This window comes from Numida meleagris, chromosome 7, assembly GCF_002078875.1.
Source record: "Numida meleagris isolate 19003 breed g44 Domestic line chromosome 7, NumMel1.0, whole genome shotgun sequence".
NCBI classification, from domain to species: domain Eukaryota; kingdom Metazoa; phylum Chordata; class Aves; order Galliformes; family Numididae; genus Numida; species Numida meleagris.
In genome coordinates this window covers 28,390,525-28,408,604 of record NC_034415.1, presented here as the reverse complement: position 1 = coordinate 28,408,604, position 18,080 = coordinate 28,390,525, and the positions used below count along the sequence as shown (strand labels likewise).

The following is an 18,080-nucleotide window of genomic DNA, read 5'->3' as shown; positions in this document are numbered from 1 at the left end:
CAGAAATGCTGCAGCTGGTTGCCAGACCAGGGCTCCCCACACCATTTCTTTTTTTGTATCTTCTGATGTTACTGTTAAAATTGAAAAGCGGGAAACAGTACAGCATTTTTGGAACAAATCCAGCTGTCCGCCACCTGAGACTTCAAATTATCTGCTCCTGTTCCTAATGCTGTCCCTATTACTTCCATTATCTGGAACACGGTGACTGCTTTTAATACATTTGCTCATAGCAGCCCCAGTGGAAGGCAGGGAAATCATTCTGGCTGCTGCTGTTCTTACTGCTGGGTACAACTACAGCAGCACTCCAGAGAGAAATGGCTTTTAGACCAGAATCAAGAAGAGACACATTCAAGCTGCAACATTCAGATCTCGCATCAGCTTTAAACTTGCAACTGTAACGATGTCTGCCAAGGACACTTGTTTTAAGCCTCACTCTAACTGAAGCTGGGAGACCCCAGAGTCACAGTGAGGACATTTCTAGGTAACACTAGCTCTACCCAGACAGCATATTGTACCAAACCACCTCTTGCTTATGAAAAAGCGTCTACACAGACATCCTGAAGCTGCCTGCGCACATTTTAAGAGCAGTGGTGTTTCCCCCCTTTGCTGGAGGGAAAGTTCTTAGTTCTTCACTACGAACGGGGTTTTGTTTTAAAGCAGTTGTAACACAGCTTACCAGGTTTGACGGCGTGTCCACGCAGCTGGGGCTGCAGCAGTATTTGCAACATTGCTGGGTTGTTGAAACTTTTCATAATCTGCACCGGATTGGGCTCCGGAAGCAATCCTTTCCTATTGTTCCTCATCTCAAATGGAGAGACAGAAGGATGTTAAAAACAGGAGATAACAACGCATCCACTCACATCCCTGGATAAATGCTGTTTCCTTGAATAAGGCATCCTAAAGAGGGAAGCTTGGACATGAGCATCCCACACCTAAACAATTCTCTCTTTCCTTTTGTCCTGTGCAGCTAACTGATGCTGCATCCCAGCGCTGCCTTCCCTTGGGCAGTATGAGTGCTGGCTCCCTCACCTGTCCTTCACTTCTCTGGGTTTCCACCTTCACACTTCTTCTGTCAATCTCTAACAGACCTATTGCCTCCTTGCAATAGACGGCCGCGTTTTGCTTAGGAAGGAGACTGACCTGTGCTGACCGGTTAAACAAAAAGCCAGCACGCAACAAAACCCAAGCAGCTAACGCTTCCAAAGGCCTGGCTACGTTCCCTAAAGCAAAGCAGCTGAATGCCTTACAGACACAGCTCAGCTTGCTTGAGGTGTAAGAAACTCATTCTGAAAAGAGATGTGCAAAACCTTACCATCCTCTGCGCTGCGATAAGTGCTGCTAGCGTGCTTCTGCCCGGCGCTCCTGGAGCACAGTAGGACACCTGCACTCTCCTCCCTTTGATCACCGTGCCGTCCGTCGCTTCCTGCACTTTCTCAGCCTGCTCTGCAGTTTCATACTCGATCACTGCAAAGTCACCAATGTAACTATCTTCGTCCTGAGCAAACTGCAACAACATTTCACAACGCAGTTCAACAAAATGAAGGATTTCAGGAACTGTCACCTGCCCCCTGCAAGCTACTTTGCTACCAGCTGAGGGATGATAACGTCTACCCAAATTAGTGTGTTTCTTTTTGGAATGTTCTAAGCATCAGATAAGGATCATAGCATCTCATTAGACTCGGTATGCTTGTGTCTCCTTGAATTACCACCACAACTTTCATCTAATCTCCTGGAGAACCTGAGCTATGAAGCAGTTAATTTACATAATAAAAAAAGATGAGAAGGAGAATTTCAATACGGCCATGTGCTACCACGTTTGTTTTCATTATTATTACTTTGCAGGGTAAGAATGACAAGCACTTTACTACACGAACAGAAACGTCATTCATCAGTCTACACGACAGCTGCTGAACCACGTAATGTTGCAAGTTCTACTGCTGTATTCCACCTTGTAGGAGGGTCTGAAGTCTGCAGTTGAACGCAGTGCCAACACAGAAGATGCCAGACTGATCCATCAAGCAGACTGCAAAGAGGCTTACTTGTCAAACAATGCTCTGCCCTTTGTTTGCAGAGTTTTTATAGCAGAATGAGCAGATTTGAATCCAACAGAACAAAACAGGAGGGTGAAAAGGGAGGCTATAAAGCTTAGGCAAAAATATCCAGCCCCCAGCTTAGCTTCACTGGTAAAGACACGAAGTACCTATGAAAACACTGGTTTGCAACTATGGAACTTAATGCAGTTGTGGAGAAAGGAATGAGTTTTCCTTGTGCACTTTGTTGAAGCAAAGCAGTAGAAGACAACATATGTTCCTGTAAGTCCTAGGAAATGCCTGTTGCCTGAGAACCACGTATCAACACTTGGCTTCAGCTCCTCCTGATAGAACATTTCTATTTGCAACAGAGGAGAAATCAAGCTGACTTCAGAAATGATAGCTTACAAAAAAAAAAAAAAAAAAAAAAAAAAAAAAAAAAATCAGAACAATAGCTGTCCTGGTTTCAGCTGGGACAGCTGATTTTCTTCATTGTGTCTGGTAGGATGCTATGTTGTGGCCTTAGGACAAAAACAATGGTGATAACACAGCGATGTTTTAATTGTTGCTGAGCAGCGCAGTGCCAAGAACGTTTCAGTTTTTCAGCTCCTCGTGCTGCCCTACCACCAGTGGTGCTGGGACACAAGGAGCTGGGAGATCCCAACCAGGGCAGCTGACCTACACTGGCCAAAGGGATATTCCATCCCATGTGGCATACAGGGCTGTGGGGAGTTGGCCAGGAGGCAGCTGCTGCTCAGGGACTGGCTGGGCATTGGTCGGTGGGTAGTGATCTATCACACTGTGCATCCCTTCTTTTGTAAATACATATTATTATCATGGCTATTATTATGTTTCTATTCTGTCTCAGTGCATGGTTTTTCACCTCAACCCATCAGTTCTACTTTGCTCTGCCTTCACCCTCCTCCCTGCCCTCTCCATAGGGCTGCTTTCCCTCCCAGCCCCGTTGCTGCTCAGGGCAGAGCCTCCCTTACCTGGCAGTACTGCAGGGAGACACGAGGCACGGCTCAGAACACACCACACATCTGTTCTCTGAGAGTTGCTGAGAATAAATCTTAAACCACGGATATGTCGATAGTAGAAGCATGATAGCATAAGTAATCTAATGCTATCATGCTTCTACTATCGACATATCCGTCTATTACACAGCGAATTTACACAAGTTCTAGGTAATACTGAATCATAGAATGGCCTGGGTTGAAAAGGACCTCAAAGATCATTGAGTTTCAATCCCCCTGCCGAGTGCAGGGTCACCAACCACTAGACCAGGCCGCCCAGAGCCACGTGCAGCCTGGCCTTGAATGCCTCCAGGGACGGGGCATCCACAACCTCCCTGGGCAACCTGTTCCAGTGCGTCACCACCCTCTGTGTGAAAAACTTCCTCCTAACATCTAACCTAAACCTCCCCTGTCTCAGTTTAAAACCATTCCCCCTTGTCCTATCGCTATCCACGCAAGTAAACAGTCATACTCCCTCCTGTTTATATGCTCCCTTCAAGTATTGGAAGGCCACAATGAGGTCTCCCCGGAGCCTTCTCTTCTCCAAGCTAAACAAGCCCAGTTCCCTCAGCCTTTCTTCATAGGAGAGGTGCTCCAGCCTCTGATCATCTTGGTGGCTTCCTCTGGACCCGTTCCAAGAGCTCTGCATCTTTCCTGTGCTGGGGCCCCAGGCCTGGATGCAGTACTCCAGATGGGGCCTCACGAGAGCTGAGTGGGGAGGGGACAATATATCTTCATGGATACATTTTTGTCTGGGTGCCTGTTTTCTGAAAGACATACCCTTTAATTCCTATACTTCATAGAAACACATATTTAGTGCCATTTACTGACACAGTATATACACATGCATACTCTCCTCTCTACACGAAGTGTGACTCATGTATCGTTATTACCATAATGTGGATTACAGCATGTAATGCATTCTCTCAGGAAGAAAATAGTGGGGAGCAAAGGCTCCTCAACTTTGTAATTTCTGAAGTGAAGCAGAAGCCAGAGACATTCAACCACGGAAACAGACCGAAGTACAAAAGAACAAGGGATGGGCACATTCTGGAAAGAATTACTTGCCATTTATTCATCTCCTGGTATATCTGGATCAAGCAAATATAAGGATATGCTTTAGCAAATGACTGGGGCCTGAAACAGCACTAGGGAAAATGTGATGGCCAACAGGTGGTAGGGCTAGACTGCCTAATAGGCCTTCTGCTCTTAGACACTGAAAGCCTCTGGTTACTGATCCTTGAAGCTAATCCCTGAGCAGCCTTCCAAGACACTCAAGGAAACAAAAAACAAGTGAAATCGTACCTAACTGCACGACTAGAGACAAAGCTTTCTTTCTGCTGCCTGTCTATGCCGTGCTGGTCTGCAGCGCTCCTACAAGCAACATGTTGTGGTCTAGTATCTCAGAAGCCATAATGATGAAAAGGAAACCTTAACATTGGCAAAAGCTGGTAAGGATCTACCCCTTCTGTGCCTGCAAGTAGCACTCCTATCACTGGCAAGCCCAGTGGCTCCAAGATCCCAAGCCTACAACTTTCCCAGTTGGGGAAAAACACGTGATACGTACATACATACACACACATACATATTCTAGAAGAAACGCTGCACGTACAGTAATCATACTCAGGCTTGCTTTACCAAGCAATAAAACCACCAGCAATATTCACTTTAAAAGCCCTCTGAAATATTTCTAAACGATCTTCAGTAAAATATATGGGAAGGGGCTGTGTTATAAACATTTTACTGGTGCTTAACAGGAGCGGTCCCCTGCAGCATTCCCAGATGGCGCATCCTGTCACCGCAAGCTCATGCCAGTAACACAGCTGTACCACACCATATGCTGCAATGCAGATGCATACTCATTCACAGCTTAAAAGGATAAGACAAGTAAGCAATGCTGGATGCAAATACAGAGCTATTTAAATCACAACCTTCATCTTCCAAAAGGTATGAATTCAACGTACCTGGCAGAATACAGGTTTATACTGTAGCGAGAAAGCCTGCAACAGTTCTTTTGAATCAGAGTAGTCTTTTTGCAATTTATCCACACAAAGGCACTTGGAGTGAATTAGATTTGTAGTCAGCTGGTTCACATCCATCCACTGTGCAAAGAGAGTGCTCTCGTCTAACTGTTTCCCCAGAAGTTCCAGTCTCGCCTTTGCAGCAGAGTCCTTCTTCATATACTCCACAAAGCCATAGCCCTTGGAATGCCCAGTAACTTCACTGTAGACCAAAAAACACCTCTCGACGTTGCCATAAGCACGCACAAGTTCTTCAAACTCTTCTAATGTAAATGAAATGGGCAAATTGGTAATGCACAGCAAAGCATCTGTTGGCTGGAGTTGCACGGATATTTCTTTTCCTCGGAGGGAGTACTGGTGAAACTTCTGAATTGCATTTTGAGCCTGCTCTCCATTTAACAGAGTAACAAACGCTGAAAGAGACCAAGAAATGTTACATTACTTACTACTTTGAAAGTAAACACTGTAGCCCACCTCCTCTAAAAAAAAGGCAACATAAAACACACCAGTGGAAGTCATAATCCCGTCCTCTCCCCCATCACGCTACAGGAGAGGTGCCAGCACTCTACAGGACAGATCTGATGACATGTCCCTGCCTGTTCCCTGTTCCCCAGCCATGGGCAAAGGCAGGCCAGCACCCTTCTCTGCTGGGCAGCCATGGGGTGAGCCGCATGCAGGCTCCCAGCATAAGGCCTGGTGATGCTGCAGCTGCATTGCAGCAGGCTGGATGCCAGCCCAGGATGGCTGCCTCCTCACCACAGGGCTGGAGAACACTGGGCAGAAAAGCAGGGCTGCCTGTGGCAATGGAGGGTGGCTGCTCTGCTTCCTGAGTCCCATATCCTTGACAACGGCATGCTGGGACGTGGACAAGACCACTTGATGACATGTCCCTGTCCTCTCCCTCCTCGCCCCTCAGCTGAAGTGCTGTCAAGATCTCACAGGACAGCTGAGACAGCCCCATCTTGTCCCTTGACATGGTCCTGCAAAGAGCTGGAAGCACACCACGGTGATGGGAAAGGGAGCTCAACACCCTCCTCTTCAGGTACCCAAGGGCTAGGTCTTGGCGGCATGGATGTTCCAAGATGGATGACACGGTCCGCAATGGCCAACTACTGGCTGTGAAGGAAAGAGAGGACAGGAGCTGCAGCACGAGGCTGGGACAGCCCTTAGGAGGGTGGCAGGGGCTGCCTCCAATATCAGACTGCTGTTCCTCCTTCCTTTGACAGCCACAGCCTCAGATGTGGACATATCCACACAGTGGAATGCTCCCATCCCCCACTCCTCACCACTCAGCTGGAGACTGAGGACATTTTACACTTCCCATCCTTTGGATGCATAGAATGAAAAGCTGATTCTGCACGTGTCTAGAATGAACTTCTTTGTGAAGAGCTCCAAAATTTTCAAACATCCTAGCCTGAAAATGAACTGAAATGGGAAAGTTAACCCGCTAAGGGCTTTAACGATTATCCATTCACACTTTCCTCTCAGGTTTCACTCTCAGCCCTTCAAATGCCACCCTTAACTGTCTGTGCCCCACCAAAGAAACACCACAGTCCCACAGGTAGCTTAATTCAGGGTAGAAACACCTCAGGACAGTCCTGCTTGCTGCAGGCCTTGCTCCAGCCTGTGGAAGCCCCCACCCTGCCTAGCACCCACGCTGCACTGGTGGGACATTGGCCACCTGAACGCATTCAACCAGAGCAAATACAACCCTCCCTGCATCACTTGGAGACAGAGCAGGAAGCTTTTTCCATTTGCAGTTTGCTGCAGGTACTCATGATGAGGATGGAAAAACGAGGAGCCCAGTCAGAAAGGTCCAAAGGAAAGAGATGAAACAGCAGCGACAATACTCAGTCCAAGAAACTTGTCTGGAACCGCAGCCCGAAAACTGTGCTAACCATGTTTTCTTATTCTATATCCAAATTTGGAGTCTGCTGTCCAGAAACAAGTATAAACAATGCTTTCCTCCTCACTACACAATTATCACTTTTGTAAGAATAACACAAGCCAAAAAAACACAAAGCTATCCCAAACCTCAGGGCAGCACAGAATTCATTGCCATAAATCAGATCTCCCAGTACAGTTATTTAGACAATGCTTTTTAATTATTATTTTTTTTTTCCTCCTCTTTAAGATGGCATTTTAAATAAAATTTTCTGCCTCCTTTCCTATCCGTGACCACACCGTGACTACGGGCAGATTTCTGCCAGTCACAGCAAAACACACCACGCTGAAACACAACCGCTTCCTGAAATTCAACTCCAGGAAGCTCTGGTTGCAAGATTATTCTTTAAACAGAAAACATCTTTCATTCCAGATCACCTATTAATCATCTGTTTCTCCTAACATCATTGCTGCACTTGTGAAAAAAAAAAGCAAATGAATCATAAGATGGCACCGTTCAGTGCCAGAAATGCTAATATTTTCTTTCCCGTCTAAATAATCAGGAGTTACAACGGTCTAAAGGAAGATCTCTAAGTAAAATGTAAACATTCTCAGGGTGCTCTAAAGCAAGTTCTAATCTGGGCTGTAGCTGCGACTACAAAGAAAAAGAAGTCAGTAAAGCGTTGGTGCCAAATGTCATACTTGAGATGTCAGTCAAAGGGAATGTTGTTACACATCCTGAAGCCGTTAGCTTGAACAAACAGGCAAATCAAGCATTTGCAGTGGATTTTACAATTTGCAGTAGCTCACGAGATGTATTGGAAATCAGATAAGGTGAGATGAGATGGCGTGGAAATCACCAGTCTGGCTCTCAAAGAGATTCAAATATTCCTGGGCAATCGACATTACTCTGCAAGCCAGTGTTTTGACATAGCATCATTTATTTCTGTAACAGCACAATATTCTGTATTCTAGGAATAGTTACACAGAAGATATGGATAAAAGACAACAAATTTTAAAAATTGCTGTTAGCTTTTTTAAGCTGAAAGTGTTTTGTTTTTTCTTTCTTTCCTCCAAATGTTCTGAGATCATTAAAGGCTGCTTCCCTGAGTTCATCATGATTTTAGGTGAGTTTCTGTAATCTTGAGGAAGTCTTGTTTTCACTCAGGAAGATCTTAGAAGATCTCATGGAGAAGGCCTACAACCTTCCAATTAGGTCCATCAGACAAGAGGAGATGTAACACGTATCTAACCAAAATAATTATGTACATGTAAGTGGAGCTCCTCACACAAGCAGTTCACACTAAATAAGTACATCCATCACCACAGAGAGGTGACAGCCCACATGGCTTCACTAAGGGCAAACCATGCCTGGTGGCTTTCTACAACAGGATTACAGCGTTGATGGATAAGAGAAGAGCAACTGGTGTCATCTACTTCCACTAGTGCACAGCATTTGACACCGTCTCACACAAAATCCTTGTCTCCACACCGGAGAGAGATGGATTTAATGGATGGACCACTCACAGCCAAGGCTGGATAGCCACACTCTGAGGGTTGCTGTTCAATGTCCAGATTGAGACTGGTGACAAGTGGTGTCCCTCAGGGGTCAGTACTGGGACTGAAACCATTTAACATCCCTGTTGGTGTCATGGACAGTAGTGGGACTGAGTGAATCCTCAGCAGTTTTGCCAATGCCACCAAGCTGAGTGGCACAATTGGCACACTGGAGGGAGGGGATGCCATCCAGAGGGACCCGGACAGGCTGGAGAGGTGGGCCCATGTGAACAAGGTGCTGCACCTGGGTTGGGGCAATGACAAGCACAAACCCAGGCTGGGCGTAGAATGGCCTGAGAGCAGCCCTAAGGGGAAGGACCACAGCGGGCCAACCTGTTTCTCACTGCTGTCAGTAGAGTTTCCAGTTCTCCAATGGCTTTAGATGAGGTTGACAAAACATTCAATCAAAAATTGCACTGAAGGGCAATCAGGCTGTGTGCCACCAGACATGTCAATGGCTCCATACGCGGCAGAGGATGTTCCCCACTACTTTCATCACAGAACTGAAATGTGTTATACTGGAAGATTCCAAGTTCTTACCTGTTCTTTTATTTCTGTCCACATAACAATACTTTATTTCATAATCTTTAAATAAGTCATGGATTTCCTGAAAGAGAAAAGTACAAGTAACATCAGCTAAATAATTCACCACATCAAATGCATAAGTGTATGAATTCAGCTTCACTTTTTAAGCAAAACTTTCCAATAAACAGAAAACCTCACCATAGAAACGCTATCAAATATTTGTTTTTAGAAGAGCTGGTTACGCTATGCAGCAATGGTTTTGTCTCCTGCAAAGAACTGTCTTACCGAACACGATTAAATTTCTTTTCCTTGCACAGTCACACTAGCACAAGGTGGCATGCTGTTGACTGCCTTTTGGTAAAGACAAATAACACCACAGTTCATTAAACAGCGAAAAAACTTTTGAGAAAGTCCAGCTATTGCAGTTAAAATACCAGGCAGACAAGAGATAGCAGCAACATCACATCGTGCAGTTTACCGAGGGCAGACAGCACTGTCACAAAACGCAACAGCTGCTTCAGTTTCCTCTAACTGCTCAAGTTCACTTCAGGAGTTTTTCGCCCACTTCATAATGGATATTCTTTCAAGCAGCAGTAAATCCTGCCCAGAACACTCCGTGTAAAGTATCCTCTGGTGATTACTGCACAGGCGTCCAATGGAGAACCAAGCCCAAGGGCACTGTTTGCTCCCTCAAATTAATGGGGAAAGAGCAGGGGAGTGGGAGGAGGGGGTAGGGATGACTGTAAGAGCTGTGTTAGTTTGATCTTACTGCTCCTTAGCACGCATACAAAGTTCATGTGCCCCACAGACACCACGCTCAGTGGCAAGAACGCAGAGATGGGCATGAATCATCCCAAAAGAACAGCATCTTGGACATGTGTATTGTTTTAGTTGGGTCTCCCACATTGCAGCGAGGCCAGCTGAGTACCAAAATAAACAACAAATGTTGTCTGAAAGCTTCACTGCAGCCCATTTCCAGGAGAGCAGCCTGCCTGCCAGCACTCTAATTCAATACCTGCAGCTTGGAGGTTAATTGGGTTCTCCTGACTGCTATCAGGTGCGCACCTTTTAGTCAAGGGAACGCCAGTCTCTTGTTTCACCAGTTAACAGCTGTCAAGCACTGCATTAATAAAACAGGAGAGTGTTTCTCAAGCCACCAGCCATCCTGATCAGGCGTGGCGAGGATACGGTTTCTGAACAGCAAAACGAGCTGGGCAGGCTGCAGGGACTGACAGTGGGTGGGCAGCCTGGCCGTCCCACTGACATCTGGAGGGCAGTCCAGCTCAGCCATGAGCAGAGAGGGCACTATGTGCAAAGTGTTGTGCAGCTCAGCTCCACCACAGCACGGAAGACAGCATCCCTGTCCTGGGGGTGCAGGAGATCCACACCAGGAGCTGAGAGGCAGCCCCACGGCACCCGGCTGCCAGGCAGCTGCTTAAGCCTTCCAAGTTCTTAGGAGTAGACTTTCTAAAGCTAGTTAATCTAAGCATTGGGAAAAATTAAATTCTTAATAAGAAAATAATCAGCTCATACTTCGGAACTGGCAGGAAAAGCAAAACCAAGTATATCCAAGGGGGGTTTAAGAGAAAGCATTAGTAAATATAGGCTGGAGCCACTTATTTAAAGTACATTTAAGAATGTTATGTTAGAAGGCCAATGGTATCCTGGGGTGCATTAAGAAGTGCATGGCCAGCAGGGGGAGGGAGGTGATCCTCCCCCTCTACTGTGCCCTGGGGAGGCCACATTTAGAATACTGTGTCCAGTTCTGGGCTCCCCAGGTCAAAACAGACAGGGATCTCCCAGAAGGAGCCCAGCGCAGGGCCACAAAGGTGATGAAGGGCCTGGAGCATCTCCTGTGTGGGGAAAGGCTGAGTGACCTGGGGCTGTTTAGCATGGGGAAAAGAAGACTGAGGGAGGATCTGATTAACATTTATAAATCTCTAAAGGGATGTAGGAGGCAAATGGATGAGGCCAGGCTCTTCTCGGTGGTGCGCAGCAATAGGACAAGGAGCAATGGCCTAAAACTCAAACATAGGAAGTACACGAAGGAACTTCTTTCCAGTAATGGTGACAGAGCACTGGAACAGGCTGCCCAGAGAGGTGGAGGAGTCTCCTTCTATGGAGATATCCAAGACCCATCTAGACACCCACCTGTGCGACCTACTGTAGGGAACTGCTCTGCAGGGGGTTGGACTCGATGATCAACTGAGGTCCCTTCCAACCCCTGCGATTCTGTGATTTACTACTACAAGAAACATCATCTTGAAATACTTCAACTCTTCACTCATCCTAACTTGTCTGGGGCAGAAGAGCTGGCAAGTGCAGCTGCCAAATGCAGGACATGCACCAGAACCTCCCCATAGGCCCCGGGCATCCAGGAAAGAGAACCCAGAGCCCTGAATCTGAGGAAGAGCACAAAGCAAAAGAAAAGCAACAGAGAAAACCCAAAAGCGTGTACAGTCTCAGGCATAGGAGCCACTCACAGCCCAGCCAGAGCCCCCACATGCACTCAGCGTGACAGAGGGCAATCTAACACACAAAGGCCCTTCCAATTAGAGTCTGGCACACGAGAAACTGGGAATGAGCATTTCCCCAAATCCTCACAGATCGTTAAGGAAAACTGATGAAAAAAGAACATGGAAAAATTGTGGCTAATCCAGAGAGAAAGGAGAAAACCTCATAAACAGCATCACCCTGGTCCCAAAAGCATTGCATCCCAAAACAGAAACCAAATATCTGCATCAGTTTCACTACCAATACCTACACGTTTTATCTCTCCTTATGTTCTGCCATACCATAGCAGAACTACGGGACATTAAAATAATTAACCAGCCCTGCTTTACTTCATGCCCTACACTAAAGCAGGACATCTCTTTCATTTTGTGTCCTCAGATACTAAAGGAGAAAAGCAGAAACACCACTAAAACACAGCTGCATCCAAAGACAACCAGGTGCAGCTGAGAGCTGATTGAAAACAGGTGCAACCTCGTTCTGCACCACTAGCTCCTGAGCTGCAAAGAGGGAATCAAAGAGCAAAGGCTCCTTGTTGGTCATCCACCCCCAGCAGAGAAGACTGGGCGTTTTGCTATGAATCCCAGCAAGGAGAACACCATTCTGCTATTTCTAGAAGCAGTTCCGAGGGATCCTAACCGGTAGGACAGACTGCTGGCTTCTATCACGTTTATAAGCTACTGTTTCTCTGGAAGTTCATCAGACATAGATAGCAAACCAGTAATTCTGAGAAATGAATGACTTGGGGAAACAGAAAACAGTTCTTCTAATCCACCGGGATAATAATGAACAACAGAATGTACAAAAGCTGATTTACCGTATGATACTCCAACGGAATGAAACTGCTCATATGTAGCAACATCCCACCTTCACTTGCACGCCCTGAAGTTACAGATATCTCTTCCACAGTGAAGCACAGAAGCGATTGCTTCCCTCCCTCCTGCGACCCAGGGCACTGGGAGCAGTGGAACGCAGCTCCAAGGACCTTCTGTTTACAATTGTGGCTTTTGCCATTGAAACGTGTTAGCCCACTCATCGCAGCTGATGGCTGAGGGAGATGCACGCACACCGCAGTTTGGAGACCAGCATGAAACAAGCACCCACGGCAAAGCCCACCTTGGAGTCTCTTTGTAAAGGTTCTTGATAGGAATGCCTGTCCTACCACAGCGCTGCGTCTAACACTAATGGCTACCAGGACAGACCCAGCATTGGCATTTTGAGAAGCCTGCAGTGGGACGGTCTTGTCTGTCCTAACACAGAACATCACGTGCCAGTGCCCTGCCAGGATTCCTTGGGTCCTCCCCTACTGCCCTTCATCCAAACACAGAGGTAAAGGGATTACTCTGCCAAGAACACTTCCCCACCACAGCAGGAAGAAACAGAAGCTGGTGGAGCACACCCTAGAAGGCTGCAAGAGGAAGGACGACCACTGTCTGGACCGGCAGCCTCTGCTGCCCCAATACATTTAGATTTGAAGCGCATTCAGAACAACGCCTGGGGATCCCACAGTGTGACATGTCACCAGATCGCGCCTCTCCCAGTGCTGCAGGGCAGGAAGACCAGACTGAGAGGAGACAGAACTCCCGCTAAGCACACCAAAAACCGACCAGAGCTGTAGCATAGTTTTGCTTGCCACAGGTCTGTTGCAGAAATACCTTCTTCCGCGAGAGAACTGCTTGGAACAACATTAATCCAGCCAAGTACATATTTGCAGACTGAACTATAAAACCCAAGGTAGAAGGAACCCCTTCGATGTAATTTTGCCTTATCTGATACCCCCCTGCTCCGCACACCTCCAGATCCACTCGTCTGGTCTCCAGGACATCACATCTGCAGTACTCTGCTTCTCAGCCAGAAACCTGACAGCTAAGGCACATTATTCTGCGGCTTTAAGAGTCTTTTTTTTTTTTTTTTAATTATTTTTTAACTGTTCAACTCCCACGGAACTCCAAAGGTAACAGAAAATACCAAATACAATAATAAATTAATAAGTTAATATGTAGCTGTAATTGTCACAGGATCACGCTTATCTGATTTCACCTGCAAAAAAACTGGAGCTGTGTTGTCCTTTGGAAGATGATGACGCTTTCGACAAAAGCCGTCATCTCCACCAACAGTATCCACACCAGCAAATGAGTTTTTTCCTCACTTGGAAACTATTTCAGCCCTAAATCTCGGCCTTACCCTTCGCACGGTAACAGCGACTGACAGCAAACCCAACGTCCCGCTGACTGGAGATGAATAATTACAGTTATGAAATCCCATCCTGGAACACCTGACTGCATTTTCACGACGTTCACCTCCTCCATGTTGCAGAACAAACCGGCCAGGGCAGCAATATTTTACCTCATTCTACTTGGCTAAGCAAGAAGCAAAGAGCCAAGCCAACCCCTCTGCACGGCGCTTACTGGGGGTGTTAGCTTGACTCAAGAAGCGGTAAGCTTTGGAAACGCACAACAGCCGAGGACAAAGGCATACTTAAGCTGCCCCAGGACAGAGGCTTCCTCTCTCAGCACTAATTTCAAGTCGCCAAAACAAAATGCCAAACTTCCCAAATGCTGTCTGGTTGACAAACCGGACCTTCGCGCTACCATTCCCTTGGAAGAGCGTGACCACGCAACGCGCAGCCTGACGGCTTCCATGCACACGAGCTGTTTTTTCACCGGAGCACAGGTGAACTGTGGGTGCCCCATCCCTGGAGGTGCACAATGCCACAGATGGGTCCTGAGCAGCCTCACCTGGCAAGGCACACAGCTGTGTGCAGCAGTGGGGCTGAATGCTCTTTGAGCTCCATCCCAACCCAACCTGGTGGTCCTATGAGTGGGTGGGGGTGTGTGGCACAGCAGAAGGATGTCCAACCGATCGGCCATTCTGTCCAGCCCGGGGACACGGCAGTAAGCTCCCTATCAGCGGTGACAGCTTCTCGAGGAGACGATGAGGATTAGCAGGGTTTCTCGAGCTGTGAGTTCTACAGGCGAGCCCCTCGGGCTGCTATAAATAGAGGTGAGGCTGCACGTGTAAATCATCACACGGCATCATGTGAAATCCTCATTTCCATACCTGTGATTGCCTCCAGCCCAAAGGCACCAGGAGCAGGAGCGGAGCCCCGAGAAGCGCTCTGGGTTGTGGAGCAGCCAATCTTTGGCTAGGCGGTCACCGAAACGAAGGGAAGGAGCCTCGCTACGGAGCGATGGGGGAAACCCGAGCACCGCCGCCTCCCTCAGCCGAGGGCAGGGCAGCCCGTCGCGGCGTGACGCCCCGCAGCGCTGCAGGTGCTGAGGCGCTGCTTGGGCGACCGAGCAACCCCGCTCGCAGCAGCGGCGGGAGAGTTCGCCGCCGTTCCACAAAGTGCCAATAATCGGAGCGGAACTTTCCGGCCCCGGGAAGCCGCCCCCCCTCACCCCCCCGCCCGCCTCAGACCTCCCGGGACGCGGCGCTGCCGCCGCCACGCGCGCGATGCGCTCCGAAGCTGCCCAGAGCCGCAGCCCCGCGCCCGTCCCGCCCGCAGCGATGCGGCTCCCAGACCCAGCCCTGCCCGCTCCCCCGGGCCGCGACAAAGCGGCGAGAAGAACCCGCGCGGAGCCCCGGGGCTGCCCTTTGTTGCAGCGGCAGCCCCTCGGCTCCCCGCCCGGCTGCGGGAAGCGGCCGTACCTGGCTGCTGCTCTCGGCCGGCAGGTTCCTCAGCAGGATCTTGCGCCTGTTGCTCAGCTCCCGCCGGGTGACCGCCAGCCGCCTCGCCACCTCCTCGGGGCCCAGCGGCGGCGGCCGAACCCCGCGCGGCGGTGGAGGCGGCGGCTCGGCGGGCAGCCCCGCTCCGCGCTCGGCTGCCGCCGCCATCTTGCAGAGCCGCCCGGCCGAGCGCGGGGGGGAGCGCGGCGGTGGGCGGAGGACGGCGGGGGAGCCGCGGGGCGCCACGAGCAGCCGGGACCCGCCCACCGCCCTCGGCCGGCCCCCGGCGGGGGGGAGGAAGGAAGCGGAGCGGCCCTGCGAGCCGCGCGCTGCCACGGGCGGTCCGCGGGCCGACTGCGGCTGCAGAAATGGCGCGGATGCGGAGCAGCGCCTCGCGCCCCGCCAGGAGTTCGGTTCTGTGGAGGGAAGGCGGAGGGTTAGCGTCCCCCTCGTCCGAAAGGCAGGGCAGCCTCGGGGGAAAAGCAACGGCTGGGAGCTGCCCTCGCGGCAGAAATCACCCCCTCAGGGCCCGTGGCACGTGGCAGCCAGGTGCCGGCAGCGGGACTGGGGCTCCAGGAGCCTCTCTATGGGCTCTGCCCTCTCCAACGCCCACATCTGTACAAACGGTTCACGCTGTGAAGTCCATGCTCACTAAAATACAGACCTACTTCTCATAAATGCATTTCCTCTTAGAAGAGTTACTTGCACCGTCATTCACAATGCAGTAAATTTAGGTCTTTTTTTTTAACGTTGTCATCAGTTCGATAAAGGAGTGAAGAATAAATAGATGTGTCAGGATTTAGAAATCGATCTGACCACAAAGAGAGGGCGAAAGAAAATCCAAGCCTCAAACTCAGTCTTCAAAAGGAAACTGGAAATGCTGTTCGAGTTAGAACAGGCATATGTGAACACATCGAGAGGGCCTAGTTCTGGGTGATAATTCTTGATGAGGCTCTAAGTGCCATTTTAGGTGTTGGATTACAGCTGCAGGAAACAACTACCCAACAGCCACCCAAACACCCAACATCCAGCCAACAAACACCCAACAGCCACCCAACAACACCCAACAGCCCACCAATAAACCCCCAACATCCCACCAACAAACACCCAACAGCCCACCAACAAACACCGGTAGGGTTTTCAGAAACACATCTTGGTCCGAACCAAAGCTCCCGAGTTAAATCTGCAAAGAATACTGGACTTTCATTACTTCTAACATTAATTTTAAAGCTACTGAGCAAACAGCAATGAAGGTTCTCTTCTGATGATGATGATGATATATGAAAAGATGTTGTCAGAGCTGGCAGGCTCCTGTTCCAGTTTCCCCTTCCCTAATTTTTGTCAAACAGGCAGTGGTCCTTCTTCTCTCAGCATCTGCATTACGTTTAGTGAATTTGTGGGAATCTGAATTTTAAAGGGCAGTTGCAAACTGTTCATGTATTTATCGGGGGGATATTTTAAAGCCAGGTTCAGCCTTCTGAACGCTGTTAGCATCGCCTTCCTACTTGAAGCAGAAGCAGGGAAATGCATTACAACAAATGATTTGGGCGAGAGCTGGTCTAAAGAATCCAGTGAGGCTGATGAGTGTTGGCTGAGGTACAGATAACTTATGCCTAAGGATGTATAAACTATTAATAATATGACCTGTGACATTACCCTTGGAAAATACTTAAAAAATAATGACTGAAAAGGCAGCTAGTGAGTAGCTACAAACCAATTCAAGCTATGGCATTGAGGAAGCGATACTAAAAACTGCCTTCTCTAAACCTATCCAAATCATGTCACAGATTAGGAGATATAAATTACTCAGGGACCATGACTCACTCTGCTCAGAACGGAAGATGCAACCACCTCCTCGGAAACACTCGCCAGATGAAGCAATTAGAGTAGAAATTATGGATCTGCCTGAACATCATGCGGTTTAATGAAGCTAATGAAGCTGTGAAAGCAGAGTAATTAATTACCACATTAATTCTTCCAGTTTGAAGGTGGACACGCTGGTTCACCTGTATGTTGCTCGTAATTAATCACACCTGTAACAATTAGCTTCTCAAAAGCTGCTGTCGTCTCCATTTGATAGGCTGCAGGGCACCCAAGTGCAACTCATTCCCAGCTGTGGTGCGTTGCTAGAATAAGTATTTCAGGAATTAACAGTTCAGTATTAACGGCAAAAATAAAAGTACTGCACTATGAGTTCTAAATAGCTCCAGAGACACACAATGATTTTTCTTGTTTAATGATATGTACTTAAAAGTTTGTATTTTACGGCTAAAAATGTATTTCTTTTTCCTTTTGCACACAGCGTTCACATTTCTTACTGCCTGCAAGTTGTTGCCGTTGCACGGGTGGACTACGGAACTGCTCATGCTGCAAAGCAGCTACAGAGCGCTGCGGGAAGAGAGCAGGATGGTTCCAGGACGCTGACATTGTTCATAGACATGGTCCATGAAAAGGGGCAAGGAAGGAACCACACGGCACCCAGAGCAGCTGAGCGTGCCAGCAGCAGTACAGCCTGAGGAAACCCAAACGGCATGTCTGTTCTGGGCTATGATATGCCCTCACGCCGGTACCTGGGCAATTTTAACCTTATTTGAAGTAAAAGAACAATCTACGTGAGTCACCCAATAAAGTAAAACACTCAAGTCCATTGGAGCCCCAGTGGAGCATCTGTGGGTACATTAACACAACACAAAGCTGGTGCAAAGCAACAGTCCAGCCTCCTTTGAATCCCCACAGAAGCACTGACACACTAGACAGGCACTTGTCTTATATCACAAGTTAATCTTCTTGCCTCAGGAACTCTCCCATTTCACCACATGGTTTCTGCCAGAAGAACCAAGCCCGGGCTGGTGGCACAGGCTACTTCT

At 48.4% G+C, this 18,080-nt stretch overlaps 1 protein-coding gene across 3 annotated transcripts in view; it reads right to left on the bottom strand.

Annotated features, from left to right (window-relative positions):
• The window catches only part of RAVER2 (ribonucleoprotein, PTB binding 2), a 29,692-nt gene extending 14,300 nt beyond the window's left edge, over positions 1 to 15,392 (bottom strand). For all 3 annotated transcript variants that reach the window (XM_021404233.1, XM_021404235.1, XM_021404234.1), the window contains exons 1-5: positions 15,196 to 15,392; positions 9,049 to 9,115; positions 5,011 to 5,480; positions 1,313 to 1,504; positions 677 to 803 (exon numbers count right to left, since the gene is read on the bottom strand). In XM_021404233.1, the coding sequence (XP_021259908.1) occupies positions 677 to 803; positions 1,313 to 1,504; positions 5,011 to 5,480; positions 9,049 to 9,115; positions 15,196 to 15,381 (1,042 nt within the window). In that variant the 5' untranslated portion in view covers positions 15,382 to 15,392. The remainder of the gene's footprint in view (positions 1 to 676; positions 804 to 1,312; positions 1,505 to 5,010; positions 5,481 to 9,048; positions 9,116 to 15,195) is intronic.